Source organism: Rhinolophus ferrumequinum, chromosome 6, assembly GCF_004115265.2.
Source record: "Rhinolophus ferrumequinum isolate MPI-CBG mRhiFer1 chromosome 6, mRhiFer1_v1.p, whole genome shotgun sequence".
In the NCBI taxonomy this organism is placed as follows: domain Eukaryota; kingdom Metazoa; phylum Chordata; class Mammalia; order Chiroptera; family Rhinolophidae; genus Rhinolophus; species Rhinolophus ferrumequinum.
Genome location: NC_046289.1, coordinates 29,484,434 through 29,505,612, shown reverse-complemented (window position 1 = coordinate 29,505,612; position 21,179 = coordinate 29,484,434). Strand labels below are relative to the sequence as shown.

General features: G+C 36.7%; 1 protein-coding gene across 17 annotated transcripts in view; it reads left to right on the top strand.

The window, feature by feature from the left end:
- Positions 1 to 21,179, top strand: part of GPHN (gephyrin) — a 438,119-nt gene that overhangs the window by 379,973 nt on the left and 36,967 nt on the right. For all 17 annotated transcript variants that reach the window (XM_033107419.1, XM_033107417.1, XM_033107412.1 and 14 more), the window contains one exon: positions 9,503 to 9,624. In XM_033107419.1, the coding sequence (XP_032963310.1) occupies positions 9,503 to 9,624 (122 nt within the window). The remainder of the gene's footprint in view (positions 1 to 9,502; positions 9,625 to 21,179) is intronic.

Here is a 21,179-nt window from a genome sequence, read left to right as displayed (position 1 = left end):
TCAGAAGGCATTGAGGGTGTATGTCATGTGAAGGGAATTGTGTTCCATACAACAGGAACAACGAACAGAAAAGCCCTGAGGTAGGGTGCATGCTTGTCCTGTTTGAGGAGCAGCCAGGAGGTCAGGTTGGCTAAGTGCAGAGGGAAAGAAGCAAAGTAAAAGGAGATGATGTGGTCACAGAAGCAAGACCATTTTATTCTAAATAGCCCGTTTTGAGGAAGGGAACCAACATGGAATATGACAGTGTTTACTCTGGCTTCTGTATGTAGAAAGGAAAAGGTGGAAAGGCAGGGAGACTAGTTAGAAGGATCCGTAGTGCTTCAGCGAGAGATTTGGACCAGAATGGTAGCAATGAAGATGATGCGAAATAATCAGATCCACAATATATTTTGAAGGTAAAGCCAATAGGATTTGTTAGTGAATTCAAAGTAGAATATGAGAGAAAGTGAAGAGTCAAGATGAACTCCAAACTTTTTAGCCTGAGCAATTCTAAGGATAGTTATTTACCCAGGTGAGAAAGATTAGGCAGTAGAAATCAGGGATTCTTTTTTGGACATGTTAAATTTGAGATATTTATTACAAATCTTAGTTAGAAATATCAAGTAGGCAATTGAACAAATTAGTCTGGAGCTTGGGAGAAAGAACTGAGCTAAAGACATACATTTGGAAGATATTATGAGGCTAGATAAAGTCAGCTAGGAAGTGACTATAAATAGAAGACAGGAAATGCAAGTTTTACACTTAGGAGGCAGTTCTATCTTCCTCCTCTTTACCAACCTTTATATTTCCCAGTGGCATTTTCTAATTTTGACTCTTGATGGCGTCATCTCTTTTTTCATTAAATACATTCTGATCCCCTTGAAACTTTAGATAGTGACCCACAGGTCTTTAGACGGGACATCAATCAGACAGCTACCATTATCTTTAGGAAGTCAAGATTGTATGCTTGCTGTCTAGTTACCCAAAGTACTAGCAATAATTATTCCTTCATTAGATGCTGAGTCTTCTAGTTTTGAAGGTACTGTTTCAGTCACCTTCAGCCATATTTCATAACTCATATTCATTCATGTTCTCTCACACACACGCACAGAGAGAGAGAGAGCGAGAGAGAGAATTGAGTGTACTTATCTCCACTGTGTCTTTGCTTATTGTGTTCCTTTTTTTTTTATATAAAAAAAACTGTCTTGGCCACTGTCAATAGCGGAGGCCTGTTCAAACATGTTTGAACTTTAGATGCATAAAACCTGCCTACAGTATTCCTGTAATGTTCTTTGGGGCCTTCTATAAGAAGCTGCTGTTATAAAACTAGAATCTTTAAAATCTTTATCCGCACTAATAAGAGAATGAATGGGAAGCTGAGTGCCTACTATGCCCAGTAGTGCTATGTGCTTGTGATTAAAGCAACACTCTGAGGTTAGTATAATTACGCTTCATTTTATGTAAGAGAAAATTGACACTCAAATACAAAGCAACTAGCCTGACATATATTTTGTGTAAGTGATATAGCCTGGTTTCATATCTAAGTGTTTTGGCTGTAGTGATTTTTTTCCCCACTATGCCACAATGCTTCCCACTGGAGCTTTCTTAAATTTCATTTCTCCGGTTTTTCGATGGCAGTCTCTGAAATCTGTCAGGTTACCTAGTCCATTACTTTCTTCTAGCCATATCATACTTCTTGTCCAGATGAAAGACCGTGGCTCACCACTTTAAAGTTACCCTCACTAACACTTCAGATAGCTTCACTTATTTCATCTGTTCCTTTACTCACATGCTAATACCAAAACTGAATGACTCCATCCTACACCTCCGTTTTTTGCTCCCACTCAGAAAAACATTACTGAAAACATTCATAGAACCTGGCCCATTACAAATTTCTGCCATTCATTGTCAACCTGGCACTTAAAGTTGCTCGGGAATTCTGATGTAACTGTCTTCTTGATTTCCTAGCACATTCCTGCAGTGGATAGTTCATTCATACACTCTACACCCTTTTTAAACCTCAGTAGTATCCCTGCTTTCTCACTCTTGGAAGATGACCTCACCACCTTTATGGAAAAAAATGAAGCTAAACAATATTTATCAAAACAAACTAAGTGAGGGTTCCATCATCTTCCCTTCTCTTTACCTCAAAATTTTTCCCATTCCTTTAGCTATTTTCCTTTCCTCCAATCTACAATGAAAAGGTACTTCTTTCTACGTGTACCTTTAAGCCCATTCTTTCTCACCTTCTTCAGAACTTTGGTTTCTAAATTATTTGCTGTGTCTTCTATGTCTTTGATTGTTCTCTCCACTGGCTCGCCTCCCTTCCACATCCAAGTATATAAACAAAGATTACCACTGTCGTAAAAAAACCTATACTCAAACACTCTGTTGCGTCCTTGAGCTACTGCACTATTCTCTTCCTATTCACTACTAGATTTGTTGAAAGAGAGGTCTGTACCCACTGCCTTTCCTTCCTCACTATCCACTTTCTCTTAAACCTCCTAGATACAATTAGTGCAGAAACTGCTTACCTGAGAACACTAATAACCTTCTAATCTCCAAATTCTGCTCTGATAGTCATCCTTCACTTTCATCACCCACCATCTGGAAACTCTCTTTCCTTGTGTTCTGTGACTGTTCTCTCTTTATGCTCTATTACTTCTTTTTCTCCTTCTATTTTCTTTATCTTTCTCCCATTCCCTAATGGAGTATTCCCCCAAGATTCTGTTCTCTGCTGTGTCCTCCACTCTCTCTAAATTCTCCCTTGGAGTTTTTCTCTCATGTCAAATATATGCAGGTAATGTCCCATATCTGTAGCCCCAGTCTGACCTCTTTTGTAAGGTCAAGCCTTCATTTCCCAATGTGCCACAATTACCTGACCTCACTCACCATCTCTCCCTTCCTACCAAGAAGAGTGGAATACTTTCTTCCTAACTTAACTCTTTTTCTCAAGGCATCACTGTTCCTTGAAACTGTTTTGCCAAGATCATCAGTGACATTCTAAAACAATCTTTTATTCTTTTTTTTATTAGTTTCAGGTGTACAAAACAATGTACATAATAGTTAGGCATTTATACCCCTCACAAAATAACCTTCCTCCCCCAATCTACTACCCCTCTGACATCGCATACAGCCATTACATTTCCACTCTTAGTCCTTATCTGTACTCCACTTCTTGCGAATATATATATATATATTAAATTATAGTTGACATTAATTATTGTTCAGCTTCAGCTTCAGGTGTACATTGCAATAGTCAGGCATCTATACTGTCCCTGAAGTGGTCTCCCTAATAAGATAAGCGGTGCTGTCCATGCACGTATGTGCAGGCGAGAGCAGAAACTGCACTGACTTTGTAGAAACTACCAACCAACCCCATAGCCCCACTCTTCTAGAACTGCAGTGCCAGGGTCATGCTGGGCGCCAGGCGGCCGGCTCTGCCTCCACAAGATGCAGAGGAGTCTTTGTACAGCAGAGACAACCTGGAGATAGCTTGGTGGGCTTAAGCCAAGACTGGAGCTGCCTTTTTTTTTTTCAGTATTACTATCATATTTAGTGTATGTGCGTGTGTGTGCGTGTGTGTGTACACACACACGCACACACACACACATATACACATTTTCCCCTTTCTCTCTCTCGTCTTTTCTTTTTTCTTTTCCTTGCCCTACTTTTCCTCCCTCTTTCCATTTTTCTGTACTAATTTTTTTTTTGTAGTTTTGATATTTTTGCCTGTGTTGAATATTGGTTATTGGTTGTTTTTACATGTGAGTGTATTTGGGTTTTTTTGTTGTTGTTGTTGTGCTTATTGATTTGTTTTGTTCTGAAATTGCCCTACACCGGGGCCCAGCCAAAGAGGCACAAGATTCAACACACCCAGAGGCCAACTCCAGACCAAACCAGAGCATTACCAGGTTTGACCTACAAGTGACACACCCAGAGGGAATTCTCTACAGGCACAAGAGTCCATAGGGCCCAAGCCTCATCTGAGGGGTCAACCCTCATGCACCAGCTCATACATTGTGGGCAGAGCCAATTCTCACAGCTAGTCAGCCTGGGAATCAATCCCACCTACTGACAAGCCAAAAGCAATTAAAGCTCAACTTTAACAGGAGAATACACACAACACAAGGGTCACCTTTGGAGCACACGCACAGGAGAATAGGGAAGTGGTACAAGTCAAATATAAAGGACTAACATAAGATCATACTACATACTACATAAGATCACCCAGCAAAGACCAAGAACCCTAGGGGATCTACCTAATACAACGAAGCAAACACAGAGAGTCAGCCAGAATGGGGAAATAAAGAAACATGTCCCAGATAAAAGAATAGAAGAAACCTCCAGAATCGGAACCAAATGAAATAGAGGTAACCAACCTATCATAGACAGAGTTCAGAACACTGATGATAAGAATGTTTAAGGAGCTTAGTGACGACATAAAGAAGGATAGAGAAATCATAATGAATAACCAACCAGTTAGAACTAAAAAATATAATAACTGAAATAAAGAACACACTTGAAGGAATTACCAGCAGGTTAGATAAGGCAGAGTATCCAATCAGCAATTTAGAAGACAAGTTAGCAGAGATCACCCAAGTGGAACAACAACAAAAAAAAAGAATAAAAAACAATAAAAATGGTTTAAGAGACCTCTGGGATAACATCAAACGCAACAACATATGCATTATAGGAATACCAGAAGGTGAAGAGAGGGAGCAAGGGACCGAGAACATATTTGAAGTAATAATAACCTGGTGAAGGAGATCGACAATTTTTTATTTTTAGTTGTGGTAAAATACACATAACATAAAATTTACCATCTTAACCATTTTTCGGTATACAGTTCAGCAGTATTAAGTGCATTCACATTGTTGTGCAACCAATCTCCAGAACTATTTTCATCTTGTAAAACTGAAATTCTGTACTCATTAAATAACAACTCTCCATTTCCCCCTCCCAGCTCCTGGCAGCCACCATTCTACTTTCTGTCTGTATGAATTTGATTTATTTAATGAGAGAATAAACCCAAGACTTGCAAAACTACAATATTGTTCTAGTATAATTTTCTTACATGGTGGTAAAGTCAGGAAGAAAACACTGGACAGTTTCAAAACCAAAATTATTAAATGATTCTAATTTGTACAAAGAGTAATCATAATAAAAACAAAAGGTGGACTTTTTTCAAATACAATTTGTAAACCTTTGTATTTGTAAACCAAATTCTTAAAGACTACTTAAATTATGTTTAAAAACTCTGAAAATACCTTTTTTTTCTTATAACCCAGTAACCAAAGCAATTAGTTTAACTCGCAATTAAAACTTTTTCCAGAATTTAATTAAAAACCGTTAAGAATAGGAACATGTTCCATTAGAGCTTATAACCTGACTTTTCTCCCCTCTGTGTTAGATCTGTTTGTCTGGACTATTTCAGTATTTCTAACGTGTATCCATGATGACCAGAATTGGTTTTTAATCAATTAATAAATTAAGTTTTCCAGGAGGGAGAAAAAAAGTAAGGCTATATAAGGGAGCTGTTTGTAATGGGTATGGAAAGGGTTATTGACCACTGTTGTCCTCTTTGCAAAGGGAAGATGATTAGACCCTCTTTGCGTCTAATCATCTTCCCTTTGCAAAGAGGACAACAGTCTTAAATGCAGACAAACCCATCTCAATACATAAAAGAGAGAGAAAGTGAGTCATTACAACCAGTCTTAGGCACTCTGACAGTTCCATCAGGAGGACATACGATTAAATCTCTGAGGAACAGAAATAAAGTGGGAGGTCTCCTAAAATAAACTAAGTGAGATCTCTTTTAGAGAACAAGACAGAGAGCCTCCTCATGAGGGTTTAACAAAAGAACATTTAAATTTTTTATATTTTATTTAAATTTCATTTTGAAGCTTTGCATAACAATACAAATGCTCATCATTGAGTATTCAGAATTGTATTCCTCTTTTGTTCTAAAAGTTCTTTCAAGTGAATAATTGGTCACGTCAAAAAGACTCCAAAATGACCATTGCAGTTCCAAATTGTCCTTGATAAAATTATGCTTTTTAAAAATATACATGCAAGAAAGATAAAGTCAGAGTTATGCCAAGCGGTAGCACAAGTTTATTATTAAATGAATCCATGAATTCATTAGCTAAAGGTCAGTCAAAAGGGAGGGAAAATGTTGCTTATGTATTATGTCTAAAGGCCTTAATAATAAGGTGAACCCCCTAACAGCTAACTCTAAAAATCAGCAGGCCAGAAAGGGTAGGCAGAAAATCTCTCCCAAAGCCAATTTCTCAAACATGAACAAACAAAGAAAAATTCTTATAGACACGCAACAATGTAGCCAATTGACAAACAAGATGGTTGGTATCAAATCAATGCTTTAGCACACCTTCACCAGGAAAACAAAATTTAGTACAAATTCGATCAGACAACCAAAAAGTCCTGGGACTCTTACAACACACAAAATAAATGTCAGGTAGCTTTGGGAGCTCAACAAAAAAGGATCAGAGCTTAACATAAGTGCTGGACTTAGTAACATAGACAAAGAATCCCCCAAGAAAAGAAGCTCAGGAGACCTCAGTGAAGTGCAATATAACCAGTATGAAAATACTGGTGGCACGTGGTCTTGCCTGAGTCTAGACGGGACCTCCGTGACTATCAAAATCCTACTACAAGGACAATCAGGGAAACCTGTTGATTATACAAAGCTGGATATATGAAAGTTTCTGAGCAAGGGAGAGCATCACCTTGACAGAGTCTCAGTAGTGTCTCAAAAGGGGGAAGTTACAGAAGGATACTTATGGGATTTTGAGGACGAGTTGATGGTGGGTGGCTTTAAGGTAAAAGTTAGTAAGTAAGATCTAGGCAGAGACCTCAGATTCTATACAATAGACTAATTGCTGAAAGTAAGTCTTATCTTTGGAGCAAATGAGTCCAGGTCAAGTTACCATGGTCTCCATTTGTCCATGGTCTTATCTTGAAGCATATAGGTCTGAACAAGCTTGTGTTAATACAATTTGACTTAAGATAGTTTGAGTTATATGTCATGGTTTGGTACAGTTTATCTGTTATGCAAGTAATAGTACAGTTTGACAAGTTTGTATTTCTGTGTTATTTATCAGAAGGAAAGAGTTTGTAGGCAAGATAGCCAATTATATGGCTTACCCGAAAATTTGGACATATTGAATGCCTAAAATTGGGGTTGGGGGCCATAGGTAAGAGAGTGAATGAAAACATTGGATCAAGGAGAAGATGAATTAGGATGTTCTTAATGATTGAAACCTTTGGGAAGATGGACTACAAAGGAAAAAAAAAGAGCCAAAGGTTAAATGTTTGAAAGCTGGGAAGACAGTGGTATTATTGACAGTAACAGAAACAGGAAATTGAAATTTAATATGTGGTAAATAAGAAAGTAACAAGGTATAGAGATAATGGGTTATGTTTTGTCTTCGTATTGTTTTTTTCTTTTGTGTATTAACTGTAATGTTTCAGACATCATTCTAGAGATGACCAGAAGTATCATACACCAGAATATAAGATCAGTTTTAAAGGGAAATATTGTGATTTATTCTAGTATATTCAGCCCTATAGTTATCCTTCAATTCTGTATGCTTTCTTTGAAAATACTTAAAATGCTCTATAAATCCCATACCCTCATTTAAATAGCTATTATTTTATTATGTCAGTTTTACAGACAAATAACTGATTTTCCAGTGATCTCTAATTGTACTGTAATTTCTGGAACTTACAGCAAAATAGCAGAAAGGAGCATGAATGGCAAAGAAAACACAATAATAATAGAGGACTCTTACTTAGTTGCTGTTGGGTGCCCTTTTGTGGGAGGAAAAAAATTATATAACCCACAGTTTTCTTTCTGAAACAAGTTGTCTAGTTAATGACGTTAAAGAGCTGCAAGCCTTGACCTTTATAAAATTATAATGACTTCAATAACCATGTGTTAATTAAGATCAGAAAATTAATCTATATTAACACTGCAATAGCAATTTTCAAAGCTCTGCCAGTGACTAAGGATGAAAGTGGGTTGCAATGTCACATGACATCTGATTAAGTTAAATTAGCACAGTATCTAAAGGGAAGACTCCCAGATGACACTGAATAAGACAATCAGTTTTTCTCCAGCTATTGTAAGGGGACAGACAGTTGGTTGCAAAGCTGCTACTTTTCCAACATAAAGCCAAGGGTAAGGACACATGGTATGGCTAATAAGTCAGAAGGAAAACCGAAGGGATTAGAGGTTATTGTTTGGGAGAACTGAGATATGAAGCCTGGGTATTAACAGAGGAAGCATGTAAAATGTGCAGGCTTGCCTTCAACCCCCTAAGATAATATTCCAGAATTTCTCACTTCAAAGATGCACATTTTTTGTTTTATAGTATTTCTGAAATCAAAGTACATCTTAAAATTAATATATAAATTAAAGTTGTATACTCTGTGTGTGTGTGTGTGTGTGTGTGTGTGTTAAGGACCCCCTACTCTTAAATATTTTAAAACCTAATTAAATCAGTGTTCACATTATAAACTAATTCCATCTGTACTAGCATCTAGGAGTAACAATATGAGAACAATTGACAGGAAAACAGGTGTTCTTTCAATATCATATAATGTAAAGAAAGCAAAGAGAATCTCATTTGTTGTACATTTATATTAATTAAGTATTCATTATCTCAATCAATCCTAACAACTACATTCCAAGGTAGTTATAAATGAGAAAATTAAGGTATGGCGTGTTTGGCAACTGGACTTTGAACCTTGTCTGAATCCCAAGCTCTTCCAACTATACCACACTGCCTCATTGGAACATCCTAACATAGAATAATAAGCTTCTTATAATTTTCTTCATAGACATAAAATAGTAGATATAAAATCTCTAAAGGGTGATTCAATTCAGAGTCATGGAACTGTGGCTATGTGTAGTTAAGTATTACTTGTTTAAGTTTGCTAATAAAGAGACAAGATGTCCATCTCCTTCTCCTTCAGATAAGTTTAACTTCTTAGGTACTGTTGATTCCACTCCAGAAAAGAGATCAAAAGCTTCAAAGAAAAGATAAATAATCGTTCTCTTCAGACCTGAGAATATTAAGTCACATATGAGTAGTCTCTACCTCAGATGTTCTCAATGAAAGGCAAATTGGAAAATAATATTAGGAGTTAAAATCAAAGTTGTTTTATTTAGTTTGCCCCAGTAGCAAGCCCTGGGAAGGCCAGCATCTCCAGAGCACTATTGTCAAATCGTAGCCAAAGCTGGTGTGATATTTGGCCTGCTGTTTAGTCAACATTTTAATTGCTGGAGGACCGTTTTCTCATTCTCTTATACTTTCAGTATTTATTCAACGACGCTTTGAGCATATATCTTCTACATGCCAAATACTCTTGTAGGTGCTAGATATGCTAAACTCTGTTTACTAGATCTATTTTTTTTTTTCCATTAACAATAGGCAACATTATTCTAAGAGAATAATTTGTGGTGTTTTTTGTGTTTTTTTTTTTTTTGGCTTGGTAGCTGCTAAATCCTGAAGATGACCTCTTACCAGGAAAGATTCGAGACAGCAATCGTTCAACCCTCTTAGCCACAATTCAGGAACATGGTTACCCCACAATCAACTTGGGAATTGTGGGAGACAAGTAAGTACTGGATTTTATTTTGAAGTTGTTATTGTACAAATTTGAATTTGTAGAATACTAACCAGGTGGGAATGTTGCTAAATAGACAGAAATTAAATACCATAATTTTCACTTATTTTATTCTTCAGAAGCCACAGAATTTTGGAGATATCTGTGTTCTTTAGGGACAGACATTTTTCTGGAATACCTATTACAACATGAGAAGTATTTTTGTCTCCTATGGATATGTTACGTTTACAGGGATCTTTTTGATACTGTTGGCTTTATCCTAGTGCAACTAATGGCGATGGTGTTTTATTCCTATTCACACTTTTGTTTCAAGACAGCCAGGGAAGACATAGGTGAGAAGAGTAAGTAATAGAGAATGTCACATCAGCACTAATCAGCCCATTCAGCACTAACTGATTCTTGAAGTTTAAGTACAACTGTTTTTCAGGACTTCTGTATTTATTTTTGTATCCTTATAACCTGTTTCTCCAGGCTTCACCCACTTGTAAGTTCAGAAGGAAGTTCATTGACTATAATTGCCCATTTCTAACAGCGTATTTACTAAACTAGCACAACCCTCTGCTAAATTCCCCAAGTATTTCTGTGAACCTGCAGCTGTGTCTCACATGTGACCAAAAGCAAATCTGCTCTTTCTGAGCATCCCACTACCATGTCACACCGCTGCTCAGACATCTTTCACCAGGCACTATTTCCAGTTCACCAGAGGTGTGCCTGCTTTTAGTGATACGGAAACATCTGCCTGATGGAGACAAATCTGATAACACGGTGGATAACGTGATGTATCTGTCACCCATAATCTCCCTTCTCATTTGTCGCTGAGTAAAGCTCGTTATACCTTGACCTTTCTTCCCTTAAGATGAGTGCTTTCCCAGGACAGGCTCTGCCCTCCCATTCACCGGGTATGCTCTCACACCTGTTAACCCCAGCTTAGGCTCAAACTGGACACAACACAGTCCAAAACTTGGACACAGCATCTTGCCAGTACCCTGAAAGGTAGTAGCTTTTATGTCATCTCACATTTTAAAGTTCTCTTCTTTCCTCCTGACTTTTTTTCTTCCTTTGAGTACATTAGAGTTCACCACTTGTATTTACCTGAATCTTTAGTTCTTGAGAAGTCCAAAGCTAAGTAACCAGCCAACATAGAACCAATGCTAGTGAAGCCAGTGTCACAGGTTACCTAATATCACCCTGACTTAGGCTTCCTAGCCCAGGTAAGGAAGTAGAAAGAACCCACTGAAGATAAAAGAAGGGGAATAATATTTTAATTTGGACCTGACCAGGTCCAAATTAAACTTCACCTAAAAACTATCCTGATGCAGATACACCTCTAAAGAAGACAAAAGTTAACTTCTGAGAAGAGATAGGATAAATCCAAGAGTTCCAAAAACACGAAGCAGGCTTGAAACTCTAGAAAACAAACTCAGTAGATTGTTCAGGGTTTGTTTCCTACCCACCACTGTCTAGCCTGGCCTCCAAGTGCATCAAAGATCCCTAAAGACTATTATAAAATAAAAGGAACTTCTTTTTTTCTTCTTTGTCATTTTTAACTGTAAACTGTTCTGGAGTATAATTCGTTTCATTTTCTCCTCTTATTGTTGTGTTTTTGTATATTTAAAAAAATGTTACTTTATAAACTGCTATATATGCTGCCATTACCTTACTATAAAGGCCAAACACCATGGAAAGGCTCACGTTGATATGCTAATATTTAATTGTCTGTGGCCCACACTGTTAATTTGTGGTAGACATTTCCTAACAATATAGACATTACATGGAATTCCAAATGTATCTTGAAAACAGCACATAAAGAACAACAAAACGATAAGCAAGATATGGGCAATTCTGAGACTATACAAATCTCCAGTGTATATAGTTTTCTCAGATTGAAATACCTTATGTGAAACTGAGAACAGTTTTTTAAAATATGATTGATGCAAATCTAGACTTTTTCAGTCTTAGAGTGCTCTATTGAAGAGGCCCAGAGTAATGGGTGAGAACGCAGGGTAGAATGTGGGAGGAAAGAATTTATAACTGTCCTAATGGAAATCTGTGCTGGGAGTTTAGCAAAGGAAACAAGGTACATTTAATCTGCAGGCCTATGAAGGTTGCCTCCCTCTTCATTCTTCTCTTTCCTATGTAGCCGTTTACTAAAGAAAGCAGATGTTGTTATACAGAAGCCTCTATGTGAAACTCTCCAGGGAAACAAGCAGGGTCATGGGAGAAACTACCCCGGGTTTAAAGTAGAGAGAGAAATAGCTCAAGAATGTCAGCGAGCACAGAGCCCTTTACTCAGCTGTGACAGATGAGAGTAGGGAGTAAGAGCCTTATTCTTGTATTTAAAAAAAAAAAAAAAGGCCTGAGTCTGGTTTTTAAGTTCTGTATGATTCTACTTCTCAGCTCTTATTCTTAGCACCAACCATAATTTTAACAATGTTAAAATTGAAGAGTAAGACTCTGTAACATACTTGGATTGAATTTTGCTTTTGCTTATTGTACATTTTATTTAAAAAGAGGGTACAGTGAAGATTATGGGAGAGGTATTTCAAATAGCTGAGAGTTAACAACTATATTTTAAAAGTACTCATTTTAAATAATATTATGTGTACCTTAAAATAACATTCCCTGACACATATTTTCTCACATTGTGTGGAGAACAATACTTTGGGTTTCCTAGTGTTTTCCTTTAAAAAGACAAATTCTGAAGCCCAGAGATATTAAGTGAATTTGTCCAACATTATACAAGTTACTGGCAGAGGTGTAAATAGAACCTGTTTCAGTCCACAATTCTCTACTATCATGATGAAGACAAGAAAATAAATATAAATATGTCAGAAGAGAAGCATCATATTGACTGGAGTGGTCAGAGTTTTATAAAGGTGCAATTTTAGCTAGAACATGAAGGATGAATAGTTTATACAGGATCAGACAGTTAAGTTCGCGAACTCATCCTAGAAAAAGTGCTCCATACCTCATTGCTGAATATCATCACTACGGTCACCTTTGAGGTACTCCACTTGGGAAGCTATGCACCGATGCCAGCACCTAGTGCACCCTTCAAAGCAATTTTGGAACTCTTTTTCTGGACTGGCCACCAGAGCTGTCATCGTATTAACCTTGATGTCCTGAATGTCATCAAAATGTCTTCCTTTCAATATTTCCTTTGTCTTCAGGTAAAGAAAGAAGTCACTGGGGGCCAGGTCAGGTGAGTAGGGAGGGTGTTCCAATACAGTTATTTATTTACTGGCTAAAAACTCCCTCACAGTACCGTGTGAGCTAGTGCATTGTTGTCATGCAGGAGCCATGAATTGTTGGCGAAAAGTTCAGCTCGTCGAACTTTTTTACACAGTCTTTTCAGCACTTCCAAATAGTAAAGTTGGTTAACTGTTTGTCCACTTGGTACAAATTCATAATGAATAATCCTTCTGATATCAAAAAAAGTTAGCAACGTCATTGCAACAAGTTCGCGAACTTAATTGTCACACCTCATATAGTTAGAAAAAGAGAGTGTGTTAAGTAGGAAACATGGAAACAAAAAAATGGAGAAGCAGAAAATAAAATAAAGAAATAGAAATGAACAGCCACTCCGGTCAGGCCAGACTGATTGGAACAGGAGGTAAGGAGGATAATGGAGGCAAATTCCCTAGAAATTTGAGGTCAGATTTTTGAAAGGCTTTGCAACCCAGGCAGATCTACCCAATTTAGTTAAATTTGGAGCTTTTTTTCACCGCAGCAGAATTGACATAAAAAATAATTATGTTGGAGAGGTAATTTGACCAAGATATATCACATGAGTTAAAGTTGGAGATGGACTAGAAATAAGAACAATACAATTTGTTTATTCATTGTTCAGTCAGGAAGTATTGTGTACCTGTGTAAATCACCTAGAGATCTTATTAAAAATGATGATTCTGCTTCAGCAAATCAAGTGGGCCAAGATTTTGCATTTCCTACAAGTTCCCAAGGATGCCAAGCTGCTGATCCATGGATCACAGAAAGTAACTAGGATATAGTAAATTTAATAATGCATCTCCTAGGAATTTTAAGCCAAAGGCTATTGAAGATACAATGCTAAAACATATAGATCTTGCCCTTGAAATTACATCTGCTAGAAATGTATTATAAATTACAGTCTAGTAATAAAACTGTTTTAGAAAGTTCCAGAGCTCAGATTTGCAAGTAGAATTACAAAGAATGAGATTAAATCAAAGACACTGTGAAAGCTATTACATAGAACAGAAGAGTGTTGCAGGGTGCTCATAAGTCTTTAGCAGCGGGAAATGCTTGTTACAAATAAACTATTTACAATTAAAAAAAAAACACAGAAGAATGTCAATGTGATTAATCAAATAAAATCCCGGCAAACCCCAATTACTAGGTCTCTCTACCACGAAAATGCATCCCTCTCTAGCAATACACCATTTCCATTTCTTCATTCATCATTTGTAGTTTATCGTTTGTTGGCTTTTATAGCTCCTCTTCCTATGCTCATACCCTAAATGTAGGTGTCCCCATGTAGGTGCCCTCACCCTTGGCCTTCTAATTCCTTATGCTAATGGCTCCCAAACCTTATCTCTGTTTGAGTTTCATGACTAGATCCACCTGCATACAAGGTGCATCTTCTTTCATTTCAGTAGGCACTGCAAACTTAGCATGTCCAAAATTAAATTCATCATTTCCCACCTCTCTCACTGCCCTTCCCCACCATCTTCCATTTCCTTTCATTATGTATCTCAGTGACTGCTACCACCATCCACCATCTAGGCAGTGACCCAAGCCAGAAGAAGCCTGAATGGAAGTCATCATATCTCCTACCTTTCACTCACCCCTATATTTAAAGCCTATAGATTTTCCATCCTCAGTATTTCTGCATTCCATCTCTTCATCCTTACCGTCCTTGCTTAGTTTGGAGCTCCATTTATTTTTTATCTGAATATATGAGCTAGCTTCTTAACTCATCTCCCTGCTTCAAGTCTTGTTCCCCTCTTAACTCACCTTTATTCTGCTACCAATATGATCTTTCTAAGGTGCAAATTATATACCTGTGACAGAATTGAGGTTTTATTATATATGGGTAGGCATACTATAATAATTCAATAAACTTTTATAAAGGGTTATGCTATGTCAGGCATTGTACCAGTCTTTGGTACTACAGAGATGAATAAAATAGTTATTATTAAGAACTACAAAGACGTTTTCAGTTCTATTCCACTCCTCTGTTTCCTCCACACCCAGTCCATATCCATTTTCTCCAGCCTCCCCACTACAAACATGTCAGTCTTTACCTAGGAAGAGACACTAATCTTTACTGAGTACCCAGTATATTATATGTGTAGGACCATACTACATTTTTTCACTGGCTTATCTTATTTAAGCTTCAATGAACAACAGAGCCATATAAGTCTTTCATCCCCATTTTGTAGATAATAATACTGAAGCTCAAAAAAATTAAATAGCCTGTTCAGAGTCATGCAACAAGTAAAAGGCAGAGTTAAGAATTCCACCCCCGGCCTGTCTAACGCCAGGGTCCTTTCTCCTTTTGTTCTACCTTGCTGCTCTTTCAACTGGGGTTAGCACCCATAATTCGTGAATAGTAAGGTTAATAAACTGAATAGGTTTTATCCATTTAAATGAGTTAAACCCCTAAGTAAGTAGTAGCTGTGAACTTTTCAAAAACCATAGAGGATAACTTAGTTTAAATTTTTGAATTAAATATTGATTGTGTATATGTAAATTATTTATAAGGACTTGAGTTGCAAAATACGAGCTCTTTAGGTGATATACAAGTGGGCAAAAATGGCAGGACGATTTATCATAAGTTTTCTTTCCAGATTCCTAAATAATGTTTTTATTCACTGTAAAATAGACAACTCTCCCTTCCATAAAGAGAAAAGCCTCTTTCCTTATATAATCTCTTCCTTTATTTTTCCTCCCACAATTGCTGGGGCTGCTTTTGCAGCATTTATTACCTTTGGATAATTTGTTATATCAAGTTCATAGTGTCTTCTATGGGGGTAGAGGGGAGGGAGAGACAGAGAAGGAAAAGAGAGCAGGCACACAATGTAAATACACGATAATTTGGTAGTCAGACCTACATTCATTCAACTTACAAATGACCCCAATTCACAAATGGCTACTCTATTCTTACCTTTCCCCTATACACTATCTAACTTCCTCTGACACTGCTTTAAAAGAAAGGAAGGGACAAAAAGGTTTTTGAGAAATGAAAGGGGAGAAAAAGCCATCAACAGCAAGGGGACAGTTAATCTCCTTGTTCCCTCAAGATCCAGCCTATTTAGGAGATGTGTGTTATTAAGCCCAAATACCCTCCATACTGGTTTAAATGTATTCTGTTCACTTTGCTAAGTGTAAGTAAATGATGAACATCTTTATAACTAAATCTTAGCATATACCCACAATTATTTGAGTGTTTTTAAATGTTTATTTTATTCATGTTATAATCATTATTGAGTATCTGCAATATGCAAAGTTATGTTGATAGGAGGGGTAAAATGATAAATAAAACAACTGCTGTCCTCAGCTACTGGTGGGTATATAAAACAAGTTATTCATGGTTTTATCCTCAGCAGTTAGAACAGTGCCAGCACATGGTAGCTACTCAGTAAATGCCAGGAAGTATCAGGAAAGGAAAGGGGTGAATACTGAGTATGGCCTAAATATGAAACTAGTGAAGCCTAGAGGTTTCAAATTGGCACAATTAGTGTGAGTTTACAGGGATAGACTACTTCTAAGCTTCATCCTATTTGTACCTTGAGTCCGGGTCCATAGATGTCCTAGTTTTCTTTTCCCCGTGCTGGTGCAATAACCTGTTAGCCTCCTTTTGTCCTCCTAAAGAAGCAGAAGCTACTGTTTCCCAGCTGTAGGGAAAGAGTCTAAGACAAATGAGGACATTTGGATAGGTAAATAAGTACAGAAAATTATATGTGCCAACCAAGACAATTGTGGCCAGGCTTGGTTAAGATACTGTTCATTTGGGCACATATGTGGTTCTGTGTTTTTTCATTTTGTTCCTCAGTTTCCTGATAATGTTTCTTAGAGAAATTGCTATTTTGTGTAGTCTAAACAGGGTGGAAAAAGAATTTGTTCATATTGAGCTAGGGTGTTTACTTTCTCACCAGACTATAAGTCCATGCAGTCTAGGACAAGGTGTGTCTTGGTAACTATATCCATAGCACTTAGTGGAAGTACATCTCCTGCCATCTTTTCCTGTTATCACCCTCTCTTTCCATTGAACTTAAAACTTCCAACTGTGTGATTGTCCAGAAGAATCTTACACGGTCCCTTAAAGTTAGTCAAAAAACCTTAGCCATAGTAGCAGACCAGAAAGTATAGCACTGACAACAGAATCGCATAGTCACTAAGACACATCCTCATAAAAGGTAGTGTAAAGCACTACAACTAGGATGATTCATTTTATATTTCTGAAGAAAAAGAAATAAAATGGGGGCTAGGGCAGAATGCCAAATGGATTTAGAAAGCTTCTAATTTAAAAAGTTAGGGAGCTGTTCCCTCAGGCTTAAATAGACGATCTTATACATTTACCTCTTGAATATATTAATAACAAGCAGTAATCATGATCCAAATACACAAGAACCCACTTGGGGAAATTTTTTAAAATAAAATTCAGCATTAATTGAATTTATATCATTCCTAAAACTGCTTTTAACTATTGAACTGTTCACACTTCTACCCCAGCTTTAAAACAGCTTGGTAATACAGCTTTCAGACTGCTGACTTGAACCTCCTAGCCTGTCAAGGCCTAAAGGGCTGGGAAATTCCCATAATTAAGGAAAGGGTTCCCGTTCTGGAAAAGTGCCATCACAGAAGCCTGCCGTACTCCAGTCATGCTGAGCTTGCTTGGCTCTGTCGTAAATGGTGTTTGGATTTGAATTGCCTGCTCCTGCTGCTGCCAATTTGTGAAGCTGCCTCTTCACATTAAAGCATGAACAGAAGGCGAATAAGCACTGAGATAGCAAATTGGATTTTTATAAAACTGACACATTTAGCAGGAATTACCAAGATAGAGTTAACAGTACCGTGATTGTTTGGGCAAAACCCAGTGCCTTACATCTTACAATTTGTGAACAAAACATATCCTAACGTCCTATTGCTTACCTAATGTTCTAAAAGTGGAAATTTCTGATTATCAGGGAGAATGTGGTCTGAGTTTAATGGGTTCTTGTCATCTTTATAAACTGCCTGCTTCCCTTTCTTTGCTTAAAATGCCAAGTAATATTTTTCAAATCAACATAGTAGATTTACTTTCTGATCATTTATCAGCAGAGGTCTCTCATTTTCTATTGATTAACAAAAAATATTCTTTCTACTTTAACAAACGTGTTGAATGACAAGATTCTTTCCACTCTCAGTGACAGACCTTTTTAGTGGCTATACAGTTGACTTTCTTAATCCTTAAGAGTTGATGCTATTGATTCTTCTAAGAATAACCTCTAGGTTTTACTGTACTTTTACAAATTGTTTTTTACTGCCCCCATAAAACCTAATATTTTCCAGAAATCCTTTCCAAATTATCCCAAATCAATTTTTATCATTATGTCCCACTCAACATTTGTATTATTTTTCCTTATATGCATTTTTATTTTAATTAATATATTTGAATTCAATCAATGATATTAATTCCGTTGTTTATTTCACTCATTTCCCTAAAATTTTGCCATATGTTTTCTGCACTACCTTGTGAACTTAAGGGCAGAGACCATGCTTTCTCCGTCTTTATGTGACTCCCTGGTGCCTGAATACCCAGTGGGACTGAAGAAGGACTGAGTGATGGCTATATGTAGTATGTAGTCTGATTCCACACGTGAAGTAGACACAAGAAAATATTTGTAGCTGAGGAATTTATCTTTGACCTCTAAACAAGTTAGGATATGTCCTGAACTACTGTTATCTTGGTATAGTCAATTGCCATTATTCCTTAATTTCCAATCCAGAATTTGTTCTCACTCTCTCACTGTCATCTTCACTCAGCTTAAAATGATACAGCTCACAGTTGGTGTAACAGATGAAACAGGAAACTAATTAGCAGCTGTTGTCCATCTGTGTGTTTATAGTAAATATTTTACAATAAAACTGCATTTGCATTCTCAATGCTGTGTCTGAGATACATAAAATCTAAACCTGGGTAGAGGCTCTGTCTTGGTTTTGAATTTTATAGTAGACTTCATGGTAAAGCAAAAAAAAAAAAAAAAATACTTATGCCAGAATCAGGATTATAGTAATTTAAGGCAGATACAGATTCTGAAAAGCAAAAAAGCCTGAACTGAAAGTGGGTCCCCAAAAAGCCCACTGAAATCTGAAAAGATATAACAGTCAAAAGATATCATTGACATATTCTTCCTTCACAGAAACTGATCAGTACATGAAGTTTTGAGCAAGCCACATTCATTCTCAGATTTATTTTGAGATATACTTCTACTTCCTCTTTCATCTGCTTTTCTTTTTAAGTTTAAGCTTCTTTAGCATCTGATTAAGTTAGAACTCTACAGAGAGTGTCGTCATTATTTCTGGCAGCCATCTCCCAGGTTAAATATGAATGTCATAGCTTTGGGAAGAAAAAAATGATTGTATTTTTTTCACTCAACTCAAATAGTCGAATGTTTCTGGTGTTAAAAAAAGTGAGAGGGTGAAAAGTATGCTCTACAAGATGAATATTATATTGCAGTGCTCAAGTCAGTTTCTCCCTCTGTGCTTCAGTCTATGCGTGAAGAGAAAAGAGTCATTATATTGAAATAATTTTCAGTATTTCCATAGAATCACAATATCCTAGAATTGGAAGAACTTCTGATGTTAGCTAGTCTCATCTTTCACCATTGGAAATGTTAGAGAAAATTTCTAACAGTCAACCATTAGGTTTTTGTGTGATGCTTTTAGTGAGAAGGATATTACTTGCCTCGTGAGGCAGCCCATTTTCTTGTTGGGTGGCTGTTATGATAAGGATGTTTTTCCATTACACTGAGCCAAAGTCTTTATCCCTGTCTCTTCCATTAGTCCTAATTCTGCCCTCTGGCGCAACATCAAATAAATTGACTCCCTCTTATACGTGACAACCTTTCAAAGAAAGTACTATTTATGATTATAGAAATGTTAAGTAGTATCTTCTCTTCCATCCAGAGACAGTGTTATTTGTCCATAATATCGTTATAGTTATAATCATTGTACATCATTCATTCCCAAACCTGGAGAGCTTGAGTAGAGGTCAGGGTTCATTCAGCTCATTTATTGAGTGCCTGCATGTGCAGGGATTTGGCAGGGCAGTCAAGAAGCTTAGATAAAATAAGACCCTGTTTGTGAAAGTCATATATTATTGTATCATTTTTATAAATTTGAATTTGATCACAGTTTGTTGCCTCTCTTTATACCTTTTAGTTCTTTTAACTTTAAATTCCACTTTGACATGAATATATCACTCCTACTTTTTTGCTTATTTACATTTGCCTCCTGGTATTTTTTTGCCCTACCTTTTACTCTCAGTCTTTCATCTTTAAGTGTATCCCTTGGTAATGACATTCAAGTGGGATTTGAGCTTAAAGAAAAAAATCTCAATCTTGCATCTGCCTTAAATTACTGTAATCCTGATTCTGACATAAAGTTCATTTTGCTTTACCATGAAGTTTGCTATAACTAATTCCCTTGATTTATTTTCCTTTGTTTATGTTTATCTTAAACTTTATGGTTACTCTTTATACAGTTTTGTTACCTCTCCCTTGTCCTTTTTCCTATTGTTGGTTCGATCCAGATGCTATTTGTTCCCTTTTACCTCTTTATTATTTGGGAAGTTACGACACCACCACCCCCCACCCCCATACTTTCCTTCCAATTTCTGATACTCATAATCAAATATACATTTCTCCGTTCTTACATTTTTAAAAAGGTGCTAACTATATTTCTCCTACAAGGCATTCCCATTTTTTCCATACATCCCCTACACCAGCGAGATCTTTAGAATACTTTCACGTACCGCATCTCCTCCCACCCCGTCAACTTCTAGGTAGGATTGCTACAATTGTGCTCTTAATTCTAGACTATTATTAAGTTTTCTTTTGCAATGTGTCTCTGCAACTTCTGGGGAAATCAATATTTAGTACATATATTATAATTCCTTGGTTTATTTGATCATTTATCTAAATTGTAGATTTAGCTAATAGTTTTATAAATGTGTGTGTGTGTTTCATTAGTGTTTCCTCTCCTCTTCATCTTCCCCTCTCTTGAGATCTATGATTTGATTCATTTTTCTAGAACATTACTTGTTGATTTATTATCTGAATCTTTGTGTTTTCATAAATATCATTTTTCTATCCTGATGGGTGAATGCTGTCTGATTTGGGGGTTACAGACCTTTTTTCTGAAAGTATGTTGATGTTAATCTACTATTTTATAGTTTTTGGCATTGTAGGTAAGAAGTCCAAAGCCAATATATTTTTTATTTATCAGTAAATCCAATCTTTCTGTATGACAGTTTGTAAGATTTTCTCTTTATCCTTGAAATTTCAAAATTTTACCAGGACATT